This window comes from Pleurodeles waltl, chromosome 8 (genome assembly GCF_031143425.1).
Source record: "Pleurodeles waltl isolate 20211129_DDA chromosome 8, aPleWal1.hap1.20221129, whole genome shotgun sequence".
NCBI classification, from domain to species: domain Eukaryota; kingdom Metazoa; phylum Chordata; class Amphibia; order Caudata; family Salamandridae; genus Pleurodeles; species Pleurodeles waltl.
In genome coordinates, this window is record NC_090447.1 from 711,907,222 (window position 1) to 711,930,180 (window position 22,959).

The following is a 22,959-nucleotide window of genomic DNA, read 5'->3' on the forward strand; positions in this document are numbered from 1 at the left end:
ATTCCGATCCTGCTGGCTCACTGGAAATACTTGTGTTTTGTAGTGGGTTCTACCCATTACCAATCTCTTGTACTGCCTTTTTAGTTGACTTGGCAGGACAAGGCTTCACAAAGGTGATGGTGGGGGTAGGGGCTCGTGTCAGACATCAGGAGATAGCAATATACCCATATTAAAACAATTGGCTCATCTAAGTCATTTCACCTGAGTTAGTATCACCATCTCATTTCGACAGCTTCACTGCTGTACAATCTGGGGTTTTCAATCAGTCGTCCCAAATCTCACCTAGAGCCCTCCTAACTCCTACTTTTCATAGCGATGGTAGTGGATAACATCACGCTTTAAGCTTTCCCTCCTTCACAGAGAATCTAAACATTAAAGATATGCTTCCAGTATTTCAAGTGGGATCGCAAATCCCAGGCGTGAAGGCCCTATGATTGCTCAGTCTGTTTGCTTCCTGCATCCTAGTCACTCTTGCATGCTGGCACATGAGGGTTCTTCAGTGGTTCCAACATCACAGAGACTTGATGGAACAGATTACGGTCTCCTAGGACACAGTAGTGGAGTTAAGCTAGTGGGGAAAAGTGGAAAGCTTTACTGGAGAAGGTTCCTGTGCTCCCTTCAGTAGTGGCCAAAGTACAAACTAATGCCTCCACCTTTGGATGGAGTGGCATCTGGAGGACCTCGAGTTCAGAGTAATTTGGTCTCCAGAAGATGTTAATTTGAAGCCTGTCAGTTGTGCTCTTGACTGAGAACATCACTGCCATTTGATACATAAACAAACAGAGTGTAGTGGGATCTCAGGCTCTCTGTTGGGAACCCCTTAGGCTATGTAAAGCGTGCATCAACATTGTTTGTGACAGACAGTCAGTCATTTTGCAGGCTCCTTGACTATTAGAGCCAACAGTCTTAATCATTGTCATCTCCCCAACCTCAAGTAGTGTTTTCACCCATAGGTAGTCATAGATCTCTTCAGAGTTTGGGGCATGAATCGTGTGGACCTATTTTCTACTCAGAGCCATTCTCAGAGTAATACATCCTCTAGTACTCGTTGCAGGGAGCATTGAGGGGATACATTTTTGAAACAAATATGAAATCATGTAATTTTAAAAAAACGTAATATGGCGCACTAGCGTTGAGGTTCTCCTAAGGTAATCTAGAACATGATTGGCTTCTAATGAGGTGATCTAGAACATGATTGGCTTTGTATTTCTTCTCCAGAAAGGTAATTCTTAGCCAGCCTCAACCATTTACTAACGTAAGGATCACTCTCTTCTGCTCATTGTGTATGGGATACCTCCAGTAAGAATCTCAAACTATATTTAGTGCAATCTTAAACTGATACAGAAAAGCAGTGTCTGACTGAAGCCACTTTTTCAGTCTTATTGCGTCATCCTGCTAATTGCGCTCGTATCATTGGCATAATTTCTCCTTCTGTTCATCCCGTCTGCCTTCTGCCCCCATCCAAAAAGAAAAAAAAGAGTAAAAATAACTGGGTTTTTTTGTCTACCGCTCATAGAGAATTTGTTACCCCAGTAAGGAGGAAAGATCCTGCACACCAGTCTACACCTTTATGCGTGGAGACTGATCAGAGTAATTTGAGCACTTTTCAGCTTCCGTTGAATATTGTGGATGTGATACTTACTGCATGTCACCTATTTACAAAATCTGTATCTGATGGCACAGATTTGTATCCTGGTGTGCTGATTTAGAGATAGAACTGTCACGTAGGCTCTCATTATTCTAATGAGACTACTGGATTTTGAGCAGCAAGATCGTCCACGGGGTTGGAGACTGAGTCTGACCCACAGTGGGTGACACATGTCGCTCTAAATCTGGGTTTTGCTCTGGCTAACTAGCAGTGCCTCGTCTCTCCCAAAAGGTAGAGATGATTGGGCAACCGAGTGCATGACATATCATACTTCTCAGGGAAGTCGTGGTCACTAGGCATCCGGTTCTCTCATCCACAATTCAGTCTCCTGTATAAATGACAATAAAGGCAGTATAAGTTTTAAAGACTGGTTTAATAAAACAACTGCATTTTAGATAGCAAAGCGTGAGCTGCAATTACCAGAACGACACAACGTGACAATATTAAAATGGTGATGATGAGAGTGAAGCATAAGAATAACGCTATCATATTGCCACTAGAATCGATGGACTATTTTCTATCTGAGTCTGAATTTGAGCACAGCATGTTAAGCTCTAATCCTGCCCTTCAGTTTCCCCTGGGAGGACATCGACCCTCATACCTGAGCAAAAGCCTGTAGTCTGCGTTAGCATCTGCAGCAAAGCATTCAGCATACAGTTGTGGTTCCCTGGCTGGAATCTCCCTCTTGACGTGTAATGGGACTAGGACGTGTTTTTATAATAACATAGCTAATGTTCTAAGAAAATGTCCCTACGTAAGGATGTGTATTTTCTACGAATGTTGAAGACTAAACTTCTACCACGTTCACTGGCAATGTACCAAACTGTAGCCTTGACTGAAGCACAAAGTGATCAAGAATGTCTTGTTTGCAAACACTGTGCTGGGTTAAGCAAAACTGTTAGATAGTAGAAATTAAAACAAGACCGTAAAACTGGTTATTGTAAAAATAACAATGCGAAGCCGAATAAAATATCTCTAGGTCATAGTGCACAACGGCCTAGTGTATTAAACTAACGTGCATGGAGCTATAACTAAAATGGCTACACAACAGAACATTTTGAAGAATCCCTCCTTAACGTTCTATAGGTCAACAAGGCTGTGCAGCCGCTAATGTGAAAGGTTATCTTTCCTCCTTATTACTGCTCTTTTGTCTACTGGGCCAACCTTTCCTTTTCAGATCGCCAGTGTTTTCGTGAGTCCTGAAAGATTCGACCAACCTGTACCACCAGTACGTTTCATTATGCCACAAGGGAATCCTAATCTGGTTCGGATGTTTATGGGAACTCCTTTTGAACCTGTACACAATTGTCAACTGAGACTACTAACTCTTAAAACTGTTTTCTTAGTAGAGATTAATTCAGCTTGACATGTTAACGAGCTTCAAGCACTTTCTGTTCATCCTCCCTTTATGTGCTTCTTCCCTGGCTTATTGTTGCTGTGAACTGAGGCTTCTTTCTTGCCTAAGGTGGTGCTCTTGTTTCATCAAAGATGATCCCTCACACTACCAACATTTTATCTTCCTCCCCACCTTTCTAAAGAGATAGAAAGGCTAAACAGATTAGACCCCAGTAGAGCTGTGAATTATTGCATCAGCTGTGCAAAGGACTTTAGATCACATTCCCAACTATTTATTGGCTATACTGGATCAAACAAAGGCAAAGCAATACGAAAACACCTGATTTCAAGATGGATTATTCTATAAATCAAGTGTTAGCTAAAAAAGACCTACTTGAAGGTATAAGAAATAATTCTACCAGAGCTAAATCTTCTTCAGCTGCATTAATGGGTACCAGTAGCAGACATTCAGAACTGCAACATGGCCTCCTATACAAACGTTAGCCAAACATTACTATTTGGATTCTACAGTAAGAAGAGGTAGACACTTTGCCGCATTATGCTTCAAGATTTTCTGATATACAAGTACTTTCCTCTATTCCCTCCTCTAACAACTCATTGTTTAGGAATCTATTGAAATGTGAGGCATAATCAAGTAGAAGTTTCCACAAGAAGAAACGTACCTTTCTTTCCCTAACAGTCCTTTTGGTGCATACTGTCTACTTGCAAATTCCTTCCTTCCTCTCCCTACCATTCTTGCTAATGGAGATGAAACCCCATTCAAGGCTCAAAGCTTTATAAATCCAGTGACATTACAACTCCATAATGACTGACACATAGCAGAGTTTCCTCCATATATTGGTATCTGAGAGCTAATAAAAGTGTTTCTATACCCAGTGTGCTCCTGGGATTATTCAAAGGTGAGGAAACTGTAAGTTGACAGTGTATCCACCAGTAAGATTGTTACCAAAGGTCAGTAACTTTTTCATCAGATCAGCACAAACTTAGTAAAGGCCTAATACACAGGCACCATTTCAAACATAAACCACAACCTGATTTCTCACGTATTATCAAAAGTGAAACCTGTTGGCTTTGTTGTCTAAAAGTGTGACAAAGATTCCAACTAAAATGATGACTTTACTAATTATGAGCTTTTCTCTGAAAATGAACATCTCACCCAAAATGGTAATTTTACCAAAACTGATCTTTTCACCAATAATAAACATGTCACCTAAAATGCATATTTCAATAGGAATACCTACATCTTACCTTTTAGAGTGGGTTGGTAGGCACCCTCTCAGAACTCCCAACATTAGGATTCAGCACTCCTAGTCCTACAAACAGACAAGGCCTTTGAAGCCCTTAAAAACAGAGCCCATCCTCCTCTGGAGTTACTAAACCTTCCTCATGGAAGACCTATGGTTAGAAATGTCTCTTTGTATCAGCGCTTGTGGGTGGGACTGCACTGTGCCTGGCATACCATAGAACAGATAATGTCTGATGGTGGGCTCTAACCACAAGTCCCACTCCCCAGATGCCACCTTATTACCAGGATTTACTTGATTTCAGTTATTTGTCCGTACTGCACAGCAGAGCTCCCATTTTCTACACAGAACCCATCTGTAGGCAACCCTGGTAGCATCCTTTCACCACAGCAAGTTTAGTCTCATCACTAATTCAGCTCCTCCAGCAGGTCTAGGACCCATGTCCCACGCACAAGGCAGCTGGATTGATAACAATTTGTGGTATCCTCTTCTGCGGGATTCAATCCAATAATCTTCCCTTTCCTGGCAGTCTACAGCATTCCAAGTATGTGTCTTGCCCAGATTGTTATACATGAAAGGAAGCCAGAGTTCCTGGCAAACTTCATTCACACTCACCCTGCAGAGCAAGCCCTGTTATTGGCCCATGAGAACATTGGCACGCTGACCTAGGTTTCTTCCAAATGTTTGAGTTTTACTGACAACCATATTTTTCAAATAGGTCCAACTATGGGACCAGTTTAAACAGTTCCAGCCCCCCCCCCCAGGATGGAATAAGTAACGCCACCACCTAGTGGTATAGTTGGGAATTTCCTTTCAGAGTAAAACAAAGACACAAAAGTAGGGGGAGGAGGGATTTTCCTCACTCTTGACTTGTTTGGGGTCACATCTTTGGGGGTAGACTAAAGTAGGAAGTTAGCAGGAACTTTTTGTCTTCCTATTTTCTTTCACAGAAACCAGGTCTAGTTCAGTGGACCTCTGGAATACATCCCTCTCTGGCAGGCTTTCTCCACCTTCCATCTTGTGTACCGCTCACACACAAGACATCCAAAATGGAGTTCTGTTCTGACACTGTAAAGCACTATAAATATACAGCACATACAGTGCACAGCCAGTCTCCATAGATGTCCCTGCAACCTCCTCAGAATTCATAACTGCAGCAGTTCTGAGTTAGATGGCCTTATGTTAAAAGGCGGGTGCTATAGAACGCAGCTTATCTGGCAGTTTAAACAGAGCGTTCAGTGCATGATACTCCAGTATGGAGCCTCACCACAAAGCAGCAGTCCAACTACAAAAGGTCAGAGAACAAAAACGCTTGTGTTTTCAGGAGTTATAATCCATTTTCATGACAACATGATTATGACTGTAGAGTGATCTAGGCCATCTGCGTGGAATTCTCAAGAGACCTTATTTGAGGCAGTGGACAGGAGCCTCAAGCTGACTCTCAAGGTGGTCTAGTATAAGACTTCGAGCCCTCCATGGGTATGAAGAACCTTCCACATCTTGAGCTGCTCCTGGTGATGTGGAACAGCTATTTTACATGTGCTAATTTTTTTTCAGAAACGGCAAAATGTCTTAAAAATTGTTTCCAATAAACCAAATAAACCCAAAATGTCCGATATTTTAGGTCATTCCTACCAGACAGCACAAGTTGTCTGGTTGCATAAGACCGTTTTAAGAACCTAGAGTGGACTTGCAGCCCATCCATTGCTTACCATTGGTTGGCTTTATCATCACTCTAATTCAGTTGTTCCCAACCGTTTGACTTCTGTGGACCCCCACTATATCAATATTGAAAGCTGGGGACCCCCACTAAATCAGAATTGGAATGTGGGGACACCTCCACTGAGTTATTACTCAAAGCTAGGGACCTTATCTTGTTAAAATTATTACATTTTCTAAGCAGTCGCGGACCCCCACGGGTCCCCAGACCACAGGTTGGAAACCACTGCTCTAATTTGCTCACTCCTTATTCAATGGCTTGTCATCCCCTTCTTTTGTTTGCACCACCTCTGAACCAGCTCCACTTCCCCACTTTTTTGATTGGGTGATTTGTATCCTTCCACTGTTTGCGTTTAAGGAGCTACTTTTCTTTTTGGCTAAGCACGCCATGAGAGTGCACAGTTATTCCAGTTCATTCCTCTGTCTGCTTCTCCCCGACAAATACCTGATTCCCCCCCCATGCTTCTTGATGCTCTCTCCCTTGTGTGCTCCGCAACTGTCCCCTGTGTTGCTCTCTGCATTGTGTGATGTTTTTGCCCTCTCTCCACCTGCTCCTTCATTGCTCATCCACGACAGGCACTTTTTCTATTTGTTTCTTGTGCTGTTATGATTAAAGAAATTTATTTTACTTCCTGGTCCAAGTGGCGATTTGTTTCTTTCCAATGCTGCATAGCATTGAAAGATTGCATTGGTGAAGTTGGTTGTTCCAAAAGGTGACATCTATTGGCTGTGCCAGTGCTGCTTGTACTTTTGAATCACAAGTAACCGTATCAGATGTTGTTGCACATGGTTAAATATCAGAATATCGAGCACAAATATGTCATGCTACAAAAATATTGTAGCCAGAATGTAATGTTCGATGGCATGTGCAGCTGTAGATACACATGCTTTGCATAAGCTCGCCATCTAGTGTTGGGTTTGTAGTAGTACAACTTGTTTTTGTTCGAAGAAAGTTTTCGAGTCACAGGATCTAGTGGCTCCTCCTCTCGGTAATACTGCACATGGGCATTGAGTCCTTTGTTAGATTATTTTTCTCAACCTTTGGGCTTGGATGTATGTTCCTTTCGTTCTGAGTTCGGCTCCAAACAGTCTAAAACTGTATTCTTTTAGTCTTACTATTGTCGTTGGTATTGTTTCTGAATGTGTAGACTTTAATAATTCAACTCTCGGTTCCTTTGTTTTTCTATACTCCGAATCAAATTTTTCGAACCTGCTGGGAACAGAAAGGCCCTCTTGGGCCCTCCTTGGGCCTTCCTCTTCCACATGGTATTGAACAATGCAGCCCTAATGGAATGTACTCCATTTCAATTTTGCCCTCGATCTATTGTCGATCAGGTGTGTAATTTGTGTCTTTCACCAGACCACAACGACCAGACCTGCGAAGCGTGCCTTTTTTTAGGTCGAAGAAGACACTTAGAAATCGAAGATCTCGTCAAATGGAAATGGCATCTCAACATCCAGGTGATACACCGGACATCTTCGGCAACAAGCATGCACAAGAAGATTTGGAACATCTTCTCGGTTCAGGATTCAGACTCTGATGTGCAGTCGGACATCGAGAGTCAACCATTGCAACCAGCACAAACAGTAAGTAAAAAGCCCCTTTCCCATCGTACAAAACAACAATAAAGGAGGTCACCGGTCTGCCACTGCCTTCCAGCCATGGTTGCATCCGAGAAACTTATTTGGAAGCTTCACATACCTGCTCAGCACCGAAAAAAGCCAAAGATAAATCTTCGGCATCAACCTCCAGTACCTTCATTTTAGCACAGACAACACAAAAACTATATGGTGCTTCAGTGCCCACCACTTCGACACTGAAAAAGAGTCAACAGTCAGACAATATTTTGGCACCAAAAATGTTCCATCCTAAAAAACCTTTGGAATCGAAAAAAACACAAACTACTTTCAGTGACTCTGAACAGTCCATAACAACCCCTACATCACAGGTGGAACCAATTTTAGAGGTTATGGACGGTAGGCAGCGCTGACTTCAAATTCAGTAAGGAACAGGGCGTATTACAGGGAGTGCAGAATTATTAGGCAAGTTGTATTTTTGAGGATTAATTTTATTATTGAACAACAACCATGTTCTCAATGAACCCAAAAAACTCATTAATATCAAAGCTGAATATTTTTGGATGTAGTTTTTAGTTTGTTTTTAGTTTTAGCTATGTTAGGGGGATATCTGTGTGTGCAGGTGACTATTACTGTGCATAATTATTAGGCAACTCAACAAAAAAAAATATATACCCATTTCAATTATTTATTATTACCAGTGAAACCAATATAACATCTCAACATTCACAAATATACATTTCTGACATTCAAAAACAAAACAAAAACAAATCAGTGACCAATATAGCCACCTTTCTTTGCAAGGACACTCAAAAGCCTGCCATCCATGGATTCTGTCAGTGTTTTGATCTGTTCACCATCAACATTGCGTGCAGCAGCAACCACAGCCTCCCAGACACTGTTCAGAGAGGTGTACTGTTTTCCCTCCTTGTAAATCTCACATTTGATGATGGAACACAGGTTCTCAATGGGGTTCAGATCAGGTGAACAAGGAGGCCATGTCATTAGATTTCCTTCTTTTATACCCTTTCTTGCCAGCCACGCTGTGGAGTACTTGGACGCGTGTGATGGAGCATTGTCCTGCATGAAAATCATGTTTTTCTTGAAGGATGCAGACTTCTTCCTGTACCACTGCTTGAAGAAGGTGTCTTCCAGGAACTGGCAGTAGGACTGGGAGTTGAGCTTGACTCCATCCTCAACCCGAAAAGGCCCCACAAGCTCATCTTTGATGATACCAGCCCAAACCAGTACTCCACCTCCACCTTGCTGGCGTCTGAGTCGGACTGGAGCTCTCTGCCCTTTACCAATCCAGCCACGGGCCCATCCATCTGGCCCATCAAGACTCACTCTCATTTCATCAGTCCATAAAACCTTAGAAAAATCAGTCTTGAGATATTTCTTGGCCCAGTCTTGACGTTTCAGCTTGTGTGTCTTGTTCAGTGGTGGTCGTCTTTCAGCCTTTCTTACCTTGGCCATGTCTCTGAATATTGCACACCTTGTGCTTTTGGGCACTCCAGTGATGTTGCAGCTCTGAAATATGGCCAAACTGGTGGCAAGTGGCATCGTGGCAGCTGCACGCTTGACTTTTCTCAGTTCATGGGCAGTTATTTTGCGCCTTGGTTTTTCCACACGCTTCTTGCGACCCTGTTGACTATTTTGAATGAAACGCTTGATTGTTCGATGATCACGCTTCAGAAGCTTTGCAATTTTAAGAGTGCTGCATCCCTCTGCAAGATATCTCACTATTTTTGACTTTTCTGAGCCTGTCAAGTCCTTCTTTTGACCCATTTTGCCAAAGGAAAGGAAGTTGCCTAATAATTATGCACACCTGATATAGGGTGTTGATGTCATTAGACCACACCCCTTCTCATTACAGAGATGCACATCACCTAATATGCTTAATTGGTAGTAGGCTTTCAAGCCTATACAGCTTGGAGTAAGACAACATGCATAAAGAGGATGATGTGGTCAAAATACTCATTTGCCTAATAATTCTGCACTCCCTGTATAACATCACCTCTGCCACCTTAAAAGAGGAAATTAACTTTTCAAGAGCGTCTTGATTCCTCTACACCTTGAAAGAAAACTATCAAAGAAAAGACTTATTTTCATACTCTGTCTCCACCCTTACCTGCTTCTCCACAACATACTCCTCCGCCAACATCGCCCCGTCAATGAGGATTCACACCACCTAGTGGGTCTCAAAATTTAGGGGATACATTAGACAAACAGGACCCATGGGATGAGTATAATCCGGATACTGTTACAAAAAATTATCCAGATCTTTACCCAGCTAGATCTTCACCACCTGAGGATTCCACATCGCACCAACAGGTTATATCTAGAGCAGCAGCATTTCATAACGTGCACATCTATAATGAGCCACTAGAGGAAGATTTTTTATTTGACACACTTGGTGCAGCAAATAAAGAAAGACAGTTCCTTCCAATTCTCCCGGTCATGCTCAGACATGCAGAAGAAATATTTAAAGAGTCTGTTAGAGCAAGGCTTATCGTTCTGAGAGTTGATTAAAAAGTACAAGTCTGCACCGGCTGACCCTTTATATATAAAATCTCAAATTCATGCAGACTCTATTGTTGCATCGACTGCACGCAAAAGGGCTAAAAGACAGCCAACAGGAGACACACCTCCTCCTGATAAGGAAAGTTCAAAATGAGATGTAGCAGGGAGAAGAGTTGCAGCTCAAGCTGGTAATCAGTGACGAATTGCTAATGCTCAAGCTTTACTATCAGGATACTACAGAGCTCATTGGAATGCTATGGAAGAACTTTTACAATAAGAACATCGTAAAAGAGGGGTGGAAATTGTAAATGAGGGACAAACAATTTCCAATTACTCCATTTGATGTGCACTTGATGCTGCCGATACAGCAGTATTAACACAAGTGTCATCATAAGGCTCCGTCCCTGGCTCAGATGTTTAAACGGGAGGTACAGCAGGCAATTTTAAGTATGCCTTTTAATAAAGAGCATTTATTTGGTCCACAAGTGGATACCACACTTGAAAAATAAATAAGGACAATCAAACTGCCAAAGCTATGGGAGACTTACAAGCCAGCACACACAGGGGTAATTTTTGTTGTGCCGGGTTTACCAGAGGATTTAGGTCATTATTTCATGAACATCTCACAAATCAAACTAAACCCACCTCTTAATACACCAGAGGTTACTTTAGAGGATCATATAGAGGAAACAATAATAAGGGAAGAGGAAAACCATCTACATTTAGAGGCTCCTCATCCGTCACTAAACAATGATTTACCACAAACTATAGTAACCACTCCTGTAGGGGGAATGTTACAACTTTTTTACCCCCAGTGTACTCAGATTACCACAGGTCAATGGGTACTTCAAATTATCCAAAATGGTCATTGTCTGGAACTCATTTCCACTCCACCAAATATACCCCCTTGTACCCACAGACTCTCACAAGATCATCTAACTCTTCTCGAAGAGGAAGTACATTACCTTCTTCTAAAATGAGCTATAGAACCAGAACTATTGCAATACCAAGGAAAAAGAGTTTACTCCCTGTATTTTTTAATCCCCAAAAAAGGCGGGTCTCTCAGATCAAAATTAGGTCTCAGACCCTTAAACCACTACTTCCTATCAGAACATTTTCATATGGTCACTCTTGAGGATGTTATTCCTCTATTACAACTAGGAAACTTCATGACAGCGTTAAATCTTAAAGACGCTTATTATCACATTCCCATTGATCCTGCACACCGCAAATACCTAGATTTGTAGTAGCAGGAAAAGATTACCAATTCAAAATATTACCATTCAGAGTTACAACTGCTTCCAGAATATTCACAAAATGCTTCGCAGTGGTTTCAGCACTTCTCAGAAGAAAACAAATTCATGTTTTCCCTTATCTGGATGATTGGCTCATCAAAGCCAATTCTTTCCCACAATGTCAAAAACATACTTGAACTACAATTCGTCTGCAATGCTCTCTGGGGTTCAGAATAAACTAAGTCAAATCTCATCTGCAACCTCTCCAAACACAACCATATCTAGAGGCTATCCTCAATACACAATTAGGAATAGCCTTTCCCAACCAAAACCGGGTCCAGGCTTTCCAGAAATTAATTGCAACATTAAAACAGAACCAAACATGCACAGTAAGAACTGTTATGAAACTGTTAGGAAGGATGGCATCTTGTATTGCCATATTGTCTCATGACAGATTTCATATGCAAGCTCTTCAGCAATGTCTCTCTCGTCAGTGGTCTCAGGCACAGGGTCAAATGGAAGATCTAGTGTTGTTGGACCACCACATCAATCGCTCTCTACATTGGTGGAATATCACAAACCTAATGAAGGGGTGGCCCATTGTAGATCCTGTGCCTCAGATCATTCTCACAACAGATGCCTCAAACAACAGTTGGGGAGCACATCTCCTCAACCTAAGAATTCAGGGGATATGGGATAATACTCAGCGATCTCTTCATATCGGTTACCTCGAACTACAAGCAACATTATTGGCAATGAAAGCATTCCTTTCACAATTGCAGCACAAAATAGTGTTGATACGTACAGACAACATAACGGCCATGTATTATCTGCAGAAACAAGGGGGACACAATCTCAACTGTTTCACCTAGCACAAACAATATGGAAATGGGCGATTGGTCACCATGTTCACATAGTGGCACAGTGTCTCCCGGGGACAGATATCCACTTAGCAGACCTACTAAGCAGGGTGCCTCACCAAACACACGAGTGGGAACTCCACCCACAAGCCCTTCAACAGTACTTTAAAAAAAAAATGGCAAACACCTCAATTAGATCGGTTTGCAACATATCAAAATAAAAAAATGCCAAAACTTTGCCTCCAGGTATCCACACACTCAGTCCAAAGGCAGTCCTCTGTGGATGAGTTGGTCAGAGATATTTGCTTACGCTTTTCCCCCTCTCCCACTCTTACCATTCCTAGTACGCAAGATAAAACAATCTTCCCTCAACATGATCTTAGTGGCCCCTACATTGGTACATCTACTATGATACACAACACTTTTAGAACTCTCAGTTGTTCATCAAAAGCTTCCCAACAGGCCAGATCTTCTGACACAAAAACAGGGACAGATAAGACATCCAAATCCTAAATCACTTAACCTAACGATATGGCTCCTGAAGTCATAGTATTTGGATATTTACATTTACCACAGGAATGTATGGATATCCTTAAAGAAGCACGCAGTCTACCACTAGACAGTGATATGCCTTAAAATGGAACCATTTTGTTTGTTACTCCCAAACAAAAAACATTGACCCTCTTAAACCAACAGTACAGGACATAGTACAATATTTATTACATTTACAAAAATAAAATTTAGCCTACACATCTTTTTGGTTACATTTAACCGCCATATCTGCATATCTTCAAATTAGACAACATATTTCTTTGTTTAGAATTCCAGTTATCAAACATTTATGGAAGGACTAAAAAGAATAATTCCACCAAGGACTCCTCCAGCTCCATCTTGGAATCTTAACATTGTGCTCACAAGGCTCATGGTTCCTCCATCTGAGCCACTTCACTCCTGCCCCCTATAATTCCTTTCATGGAAAGTAGCCTTTTTAATTGCTATCACCTCCATTAGGTGTGTCAGTGAGCTTCAGGCATTAACTTTAGAAGAACCGTTCTTTCAAGTTCATAAAGAAAAAATGGTATTACGAACAAATCCAAAAGTAATTTCACAATTTCATATTAATCAAACAATAGAATTGCAAGTTTTCTTCCCAAAACCAGAATCAGTAGCAGAAAGAGCTCTACATACTACAGATATTAATAAACCTTGTATGTACTATGTAGATAGATCAAAACTTTTTAGGAAAACAAAACAACTTTTTGTGGCTTTCTCCTTACCGCACCAAGAAGATCCTATAAAACAACTGTAGCAAGATGGATAGTCAAATGCATTCAAACTTGCTATACTAAAGCTAAGTGACAATTACCTGTACCACCTAGAGCATATTCCACTAGGAAAAAAGGTGCATCTATGGCATTTTTGGGTAACATACCTATAGCAGACATGTGTAAAGCAGCAACATGTTCTACGCCACCCACGTTTACTAAACATTATTGTGTAGACGTCTTTACGAGACAACAAGCAAATGTTGGACATGCTGTACTTAAAACAGTTTTTCAAAGAATTGCAACCTCTGCACACTTGCCACCACTTTATGGAGGGACTGCTTTACAGTCTATGCACAGCATCTGTATCTGCAGCTACACATGCCGTTGAACGGAAAATGTTACTTACCAGTAGACATGTGTTCGTGGCATGCAATGCTGTGGATTCACATGCGCCCTCCCTCCTTCCTCTGGAAGTGTGTACAGGTTGCAATTTATTTTTAAAAAAATATAATAAAATATATATATATATATATATATATATATATATATATATATATATATATATATATATAATTTATGTTCAATGGCATGTGTAGCTGCAGATATACATGCTATCCATATCCCTTTCGACATCTAGTGTTGGGCTCGGAGTGTTACGAGTTATTTTTCTTCAAAGAAGTCTTTTCAGAATCACAGGATCGAGTGACTCCTCCTCTCGGTTCCATTGCGCATGGGCATCAACTCCATTGTTAGATTGTTTTTCCGGAGAGGGTGAAGAAAGGAGTGATAGAGTATAGAAAATAAAAGAGATGTCCAAGCAAATGTAAATGTATATACACATGTACAAATGTTAGGAACTTAAACGACTACAGGCTTCCGGGGAGGAGGGAGGGTGCATGTGAATCTGCAGCACTACATGCCACGAACAGTTGTACACTGGGTAAGTGACATTTTCCTTTCGATGGCATGTGTAGCTGCAGATACACATGCTATGCATAGATTACAAAGCAGTTAGTCCTCCCAAAAAATGGTGGCTAGCCTGTAGGAGTTGAAGTTGTTTGGAATAATGTCTTTAAGACAGCTTTGCCTACAGTGGCTTGTTGCAGTGAGAATACATCAACACAGTAGTGTTTTGTAAATATATGAGGGGTTGACCATTATCTGGTTTACATATGTCATCCATTGGTATGTTTCCTAAAAAGCCATTGTTGCATCCTTCTTTCTTGTAGAATGTGCTTTAGGAGTGATCAAAAGTTGTCTTTTTGCTTTGATATAACATGTTTGTATACATCTAACAATCCATCTTGCTATACCTTGTTTTGATACAGGATTGCCTGTATGTGGTTGTTGGAAAGCAACAACAACTTGTTTTGTTTTCCTAAAATCTTTAGTTCTGTCTATGTAGTACATAAGAGCTCTTTTGAGATCTAGGGTATGAAGAGCTCTTTCTGCCATAGAATCTGGCTGTGGAAAGAAGACTGGCAATTCCACTGTTTGATTTGAAAAGGAGATGCTACGTTTGGTAGAAATTTTGGATTTGTTCTTAGTACAACCTTATGTTTGTGCACTTGGAAAAAAGGTTCTTCAAGAGTGAATGTTTGTATTTCACTAACTCTTCGTAAAGAAGTAATAGCAACCTTCCATGTTAGAAATTGAATTTGACAAGAGTGCATGGGTTCAAAAGGTGGGCCCATGAAACTGTTAAGTACGATATTTAAATTCCAAGAAGGAACCGGTGGTGGTCTAGGTGGAATAATGCGTTTCAATCCTTCCATGAAGGCTTTAATAACAGGAACTCTGAACAGAGAAGTGTGTTGAATAGTTTGTAAATACGCAGATATTGTAGTAAGGTGGATTGTGATGGATGAGAAAGCTAAATTTGATTTTTGCAAATGAAGTAAGTAGCATTCAATATCTTGTATACATGCTGTAAGTTGATCAGTGTTTTTGGATTGACAGTAGTAGACAAATATTTTCCATTTGATAGCATAACATTGTCTAGTAGTAGGTTTACATGCCTTTTAGGTAACCAAATTCTAGGACTTCAGGAGCCAAATCGCTAAATTGAGAGCACTGAGGTTTGGGTGCCAGATTTCACCTTTGTTCTGTGTTAACAAATCTGGTCTGTTTGGGAGTTTGGAATGAGGTACTACAGACAGGTCTACAAGTGTTGTGTACCAATGTTGACGTACCCATGTTGGGGCTATGTGTATCATGGTCAGAGATGTCTGATGTAGTTTGCTGACCAGAAAGGGAAGGAGTGGGAAAGGGGGAAAAGCATAAGCAAATATCCTTGACCAATTGATCCATAGAGCATTACCCTTGGATAGGGGATGTGGGTGTCTGGATGTGAAGTTTTGGCATTTTGCATTTTCGCTTGTTGCAAATAGGTCTATTTCTGGTATTCCCCACTTCTGAAAGTACTTTTGAAGTACCTGGGAGTGAATCTCCCATTCGTGAGTTTGTTGGTGATTCCTGCTTAGGAGATCCACTAACAGATTGTCTATTCCTGGAATGTATTCTGCTAATAGATGAATGTGATTGTGAATTGCCCATTTCCATATTGTCTGGGCTAGCAGAGACAGTTGAGATGAATGTGTCCCGCCCTGTTTTTTGAGGTAGTACATGTTCGCCATGTCGCCTGTTTTTATCACAACAGTCTTCTGTTTGAGAAAGGGTTGAAACAATTTTAGGGCAAGAAACACAGCCAATAATTCTAGGTGGTTTATGTGAAATTGTTTGTTTGGGATCCCATTCCCCTTGAATGATATGATTGTTGAGATGAGCTCCCCAACCTATCTTTGATGAATCTGTTGTTTTTATGGTCTGAGGCACAGGGTCTTGAAATGACTGCCCCTGCATTAGAGTGCTGAGATCCCACCATTGAAGAGACGTGTGCATTTGGCAGTCTATCAACACTAGATCTTGAAGTTTACCGTGTGCCTGAGACCATTGTTGTGAGAAGCATTGTTGTAAAGGCCCCATGTTTAGTCTTGCATGTGGAACTATGGCTATGCAAGATGCCATCCTCCCTAGAATTTTCATGATAAATCTTAGAGTGTATTGTATATTTGGTTGTATATGTGGGATGAGATTTTGGAAAACCTGTATCCTTTGTGTATTTGGATATGCTAGGGCTTTTTGAGTATTTAGAATAGCACCTAGATAAGGTTGTTCCTGTGCTGGTTAAAGGTGTGATTTCTGATAATTTCGAGTGAACCCTAATGTATGCAGGGTTTATATTACATAGTGAGTGTGTTGTTGGCATTGTGTAAAATTGCTTGATTTTACTAGCTAATCGTCTAGATATGGAAAGACGTGAATGTGCTGTTTTCTTAAGGAGGCTGCTACTACTGCTAGACATTCTGTGAACACTCTTGGAGTTGTTATGTTGAATGGCAAAACTTTGACCTGGTGATGTTTTCCTGCTAAGACGAACCTGAGGTATTTTCTGTGAGCTGGATGGATGGGTATATGGAAATATGCATCTTTTGAGGTCTAAAGCAGTCATGTAATCTTGTTTCTGTAGTAGTGGAATGACATCCTTCAGAGTTACCATGTGAAAATGTTCTGACAGGATGTATAGATTGAGAGGCCTGAGGTCTAGGATAGGCATTAGAGAGCCATCCTTTTTGGGAATGAGGAAGTATAGTAAGTATACGCCTGTGCCTTGCTGAGAATGTGGGACCAATTCTATAGCTTGTTTTATTAGTAGGGATTGTACCTCCTGTTGAAACAGAACATTGTGTTCTGAGGAGAGTTTGTGGTAACACAGTGGAATGTTTGGAGGGGTGGAAATTAATTTTAGGCAATAGCCATTGCGGATAATTGATAACCCCCAATTGTCTCTGGAGATATTTTGCCAGTGAGTGGAACTGCTGTGGTCTTCCCCCCACAGGAGATGTGTGTGGTGGAGGGGTGGAAAAGAAGTCACTGTTTGGATGGTATAGTGGCTTGTTTTGAGGCTTGGAACTTGCCTCTGTTTCTGAAATATTGTCCTCTGTAGGACCATCTAAACCCCCTCTTTGATATTGTTGCTGCTGTTGTCCCTGCTTTGCCTGGGAGGTAGAAGCTTCAGAGGATTGTGGTTTGAATCCTCCTCTAAACTGTGACCTGCGAAAGGAGCCTCTATATGGTGCGGTATATAACGCTCCCATTGCTTTGGCAGTATCAGAGTCTTTTCTTAGTTTTTCCAATGGTGGTATCTACTTCACGTCCAAGTATGTGTTTATCAAAAGGCATGTTAAGTACTGGCTGTTGAATTTCTGGTTTAAAACCAGACGAGCATAACCATGCATGCTTTCTTATTGTAATGGCAGTATTTACACTCCTTGCGGCGGTATCAGCAGGATCGAGGGCAGACCTTATCTGGTTGTTAATTATGGCCTGTCCCTATTCTACAACCTGTTGTGCTCTCTTTTTATGCTCTTTTGGGAGGAGATGTATAAATTCTTGGATCTCATCCAAGTTGGCTCTATCATATCTGCAAGAAGTGCTTGCGAATTTGCAAATCGCCATTGGTTAGCCGCTTGCGTGGCTACTCTCTTGCTAGCAGCATCAAACGTTCTACTCTTTTTATCAGGTGGAGGAGCATCCCCTGATGATTGGCTGTTAGCTCTTTTCCTAGCCGCACCCACCACTACTGAGTCTGGAGGAACTTGATGTGTGATGTAGTGTGGGTCTGTAGGAGCAGGTTTGTATTTTTTGTCAATTCTGGAAGTAATTACTCTATCTTTGACGGGCTCACAAAGATTTTGGTCACCATGTTTGACCATTCCAGGTAACATGGGGAGGCACTGGTATCTAGAGTGAGTGGAAGACAGAGTGTTGAATAAGAAGTCCTCCTCTAGGGGCTCAGTGTGCATAAGCACCCCATGATAAGCAGCTGCCCTAGAAATGACTTGAGTGTAGGCAGTAGTGTCCTCTGGTGGAGAAGGCTGGAGGGGTATAAGTCAGGATCATTATCCGGAAGAGGATCTGGGTTATATAGATCCCAAGGATCCACTGTATCTCCATGAGAGTATTGTGAGTGTGTTGGAGAAAGCCATGGTGGTGGACTATTGTGTGGAGGTGAAAAATAAAGCTGTGGAGAATGAGGAGAAGTAGGGACAGGTGTTGGTTTCTCCTTTTTGTTTTTGAACTTTTGCTGGTGGTTGAGCAGAGTCCAATTCCTCTTAAAAAGCCACGTTTCTTTTAGTTTTTAAAGGAGGTGCAGTAATAATTCTGCCAGTCTCTTTATGTATATGGATTCTAGATTGTCTTTCATCCATAACCTCCAATATTGGCTGAATCTCAGTGTCCTCATCAGAAGGCTTGTAAGATCCTTGCATTTGCTTCGAGATTTGTTTAAGTTTGCTCGAAAGTCCTTGTTCCTCTGTGTATGAGGATTTATTTTGGTTCCAAAGTCTGTATCTTTTTCGGTCCCAAAAAATGAAGTCAGCTGTTTCGGCTCCAAGGCAGGTCGTCGAATCTTTGACTCCGAGGAGGGAAGACGCTTACTGTAGTCTAAAGTGGTACTTTTAACCAACTTGCTCGACCCCGAAGTGGACGGAGGAATGCCCTTTTTCGGAGCTGAACCCGAAGGTCAGTCTTTTTTGGGCCGAGTCGGTATCTCGGATGGATACTGCTGTCTGCACCTGTTCTTCTTCCATGACGTCGAGATTTCCTGTACTTTTCAACACCATTTGTAATCTTCGGGCTCTGCGATCTCTTAAGGTTTTCTTGGATCGAAACGATCGACAGGCCTCGCAATCTTCTTCACAGCGGTCTGGAGAAAGGCACAAATTACAAACCAGATGTCCGTCTGTAAATGGGAACTTCGCATGGAACAGAGGGCAGAATCAAAATGGAGTCCGATCCATCAGGCTTCCACGCGGTAGGCCCGAACAGGCCCGAGTTGGGCGCACGCGCCCAGAAGGATGAACTCGATCCCATGACTCCAAAAAGACTTCTTGGAAGAAAAACAACTTGTAACACTCCGAGCCCAACACTAGATGTCGGAAGAGATATGCATAGCATGTGTATCTGCAGCTACACATGCCATTGAATATATATATATATATATATATATATATATATATATATATATATATATATATATATATATATATATATATATATATATATATATATATAAGAAAAAAGTGACTCAAACAGATGTTCACACCAAAGAACAAAAATATATTTCTACTACAACGTTTCAGCTTCCGCCTTCCTCAGGTAGTATAAGATGGTTTGCTCAGTGGCTGCACAGCTGACACTGCTGGAGTTTCAAAAAGCATCATGAGTGAATATTCCAATTGGAATGTGGAATCAATGCAGTCCTGACAACTGTTCAGATATGCAGAAATCAAGTGGTATTGCCAGTAATGTTCAGTCCATCTGGATGCAGTGATTTTAAACGGTACATCCAGAAGTTTTCTCTGATGTCCAGTAGTTCTTCCTTTAGAACATGTTCCACAGGGAAAATCTTCATATCTGATAGTAAATGGTCCACAGGTTAAAATGATTTGCTCCAGGCTGATCAAGTTTCTTGTTAATTATTGCTGATTTGTGGTTCCTGAATCATGTACGGAGGTCATTCACTGTTTGGCCTACATATTGTTTTTTATAGCTTTGGGGTTGGCACTGAATCACATAAATAATGCATGTTGATCGGCATGTAAAATGCTGTCTTATTCCATAGGTCCTTCATGTAACAGAGCTAGTTAATGATGATATTTGTAAAAGGTATTCACATGTGATGCACCTTTTAGAATCACAGCAATGAACTCCTGCATTTGTTACAGCTTGCTTAAGTTCAGGTCTCACAATCAGCGATCGTGAATTGGGAGCTCTGCGATAAGCAATGATTGGCGGTTTTGGAAAAAGCTTTTGCAATTTTTCACAAGTGGATAGTAAGGGAAAAGTTGTTTGTATTATATTTCTGTAGTTGGGAGCTGATGGATGATAGTCAACCACAAATGGTATTCTGGCACTTTTGTTTCTTCTATTGGTATTCCAAATAAGTGCTTCCCTGGGTAACTGCAAAGACTTGTCAGTTTGTTGCAGAATGATATGCAGAGGATAGCCTTGCTTTTTAAATAACTTTTTGACTGGAAATTTACTGTAAGAAGATGCTGAAGTACCTGATGATCCTGGAAAGGAATGGAATTGGCTGGAAATTAAAAAAATCTCAATAAAAATATATAAACTGTTCAAGTACTTTCTGTGAAAATAGCATGTGCTCTACAAAGTGTATCTCTCAAATACCAATCTTCCGATTGTAGTAGGGAAAGGGTGGTGTATCTTACCATTTAGGTGCACTGTTTTGAATTGCTTATTAACAGTACAGTTGGTGTACCATCTGTGAGCACTGTTCACCTGCGGAAACACACAGAGTTGTGTAAGTCAAAAGTGGAGTTTGGACCTCCACTTTTTGCTTGGCAGTATGGAACATCCAAATCTGCTTGTCGGTAAGTGTGGCTGCAGTCCTACCATCAACCACTCTTTCCTGTGGCACCGTAATGGCGGATGGGGTACTTTGGCGGAGTCAGCGGGACTCTGGCAGGTCGAAGTCTATGGGAATGCCAACACCTAAATACAGCAGGTGGACCGTCATGGCGGCGGACGTGTTTTCAGTCAAAAAACCAACGACGGGACTGTTACTGCCAACACCTAAATCAGGCCCAAAGTCTCACTGATTCAGTTTTATTTCTCAAGAAACAGCACACTATTAAACATGTTATAACTTACCTGTACAGAACCAAATCTTCCTAATTGTCCCAGTTATTAGGCAGCTGAAGGATAAGTTGAATTTACAGTTGCCTGCACAAATTTAGGAAATTTAAATTTAATGCTACCACACTTTGAATCTTTCATAATTCTCTTTCAGATGTGACCAATATTTTCTTTATTTTTCTAGAGATTGTTTCCAGAAGGGGAGGCCATTCCATCTGTTTAGGCTGTTGCTGCAGTACCATGAGCCCGAGCTGTGTTCCTTTCTTGACACCAAGAAAATCACTCCAGATTCCTACGCTCTAAACTGGGTAATACATTGGGAAACGGGACATGAAGACGTTTTCCCCTTTGAGTTGCTTTGTAATTGTCTGATGTGAGACTTCATGCCTGTGACCAATAGTTTGTAGTCATAACAATCTTTATGCCATATCGCTGTAAGCTCATGTGCCCCCAACGAAAAAGCAAGCAGGCACCCACGTTTGTGTGTACACACGCTCACACTCACTCGCGCTCTCTCTCTTCTGTTACACATACACTCTCATCAGTGGCTAACAATACGTGAGCCTTCCCCCCCTCTCCCCCCCACGCCCTTTGCAAGATATGCTGAAGGGGCCCCCACACACGCATCAGTAGGGGCTGAGGGGGCCCCCTCCAGTATGAGTAAGCCCCCCCACCCCCCACTGCGAGTGCCGTGGGGTCCTCTGTTACGTTGCATTGTTCTAGTCAGCTTTTAATGTTAGTTTGGCTGGTTACTGTTGCTCGGGTATTGCCTATGTTACCTCTGTGTTCTATTCCTTGTCTCCGTCCTTTTCCAATCAGACCCGACTGACCTTTAACAAATGTATCTCTCCATCATACTTCGATATATTTATACCACATCCCTTCTGGAAAGAGCCGGATTAACCTATACATTCAGCACTGAACGGTTGAAAGTAGAGTTACACAAACCGAGAGAAGAGCTTGGTGTAAAACGAATGTTTAGGGCCTCGTAACGAACGTGTTAGCACCCACCCCTTATATACAGCACACTGTATGTATCTCCAGAAATGCTAAAATAAAATATGTTTTCCAGGGCCCATTGCTCCCAAGTTCTGAACAAAACAAACCTAAACATTGCGAACACACCAGGACCTTATTGACTTATTGAAGGTGTCCCACCCCAGTCTTAGAGACTGTTCCTTTTATTAAGGGATTCATGCTTTATATGTAAGGCTCGCCACAGGAACATGCCGACGTTGACCACATGTAATACCTGACCAGAACAGTCAGATCGTAGCCCTTTGCTTTTGATGATGAGGCAGAGGATGTTGAGGACCGTTCTCCCCAGCTGGAAATTAAAGGTTGGATCTCTAGAAAATGAGTTTTTTCATCTAGTTATTGAAATAAGCGCACATCCCCATCCAGACTGATAAAATGTGGAACCTTTAAGGTTGAAGTATAAGGGAAATGCATTGAAAGGTCCTTTGCAATCAGAGCATCAATATTACGATGCATAGAAAAGAAGGAGCAAATAGGGGTTTAGAGAGGAGAAGCTCCGATTCCCCAGACCTAATAAATGAGCAATTGGATTTTGAAATATGCATTATAAAAACCTTAAATACTCAACGAAATTAAAATCCAAGATGCATATATGTAAACATGTGTGGTAGGTTCCAAAATGAAAACATACAAAAATATCATTATTACGTTGCATTTTTTATTTGTCTGGCCACTAATGTAAAATGAGTGCTTGCTTTATTGTTTTACTCTCACACTAGTTAAAAATACTTTCAAAATATTTGTCTGTATGTTTGTAAAATAGGGACATGC

At 41.3% G+C, this 22,959-nt stretch overlaps 1 protein-coding gene across 4 annotated transcripts in view; it reads left to right on the forward strand.

The window, feature by feature from the left end:
• Positions 1-22,959, forward strand: part of TBC1D23 (TBC1 domain family member 23) — a 552,903-nt gene that overhangs the window by 117,090 nt on the left and 412,854 nt on the right. For all 4 annotated transcript variants that reach the window (XM_069204869.1, XM_069204866.1, XM_069204868.1 and 1 more), the window contains exon 5: positions 21,335-21,458. In XM_069204869.1, coding sequence (XP_069060970.1) covers positions 21,335-21,458 — 124 coding nt within the window. The remainder of the gene's footprint in view (positions 1-21,334; positions 21,459-22,959) is intronic.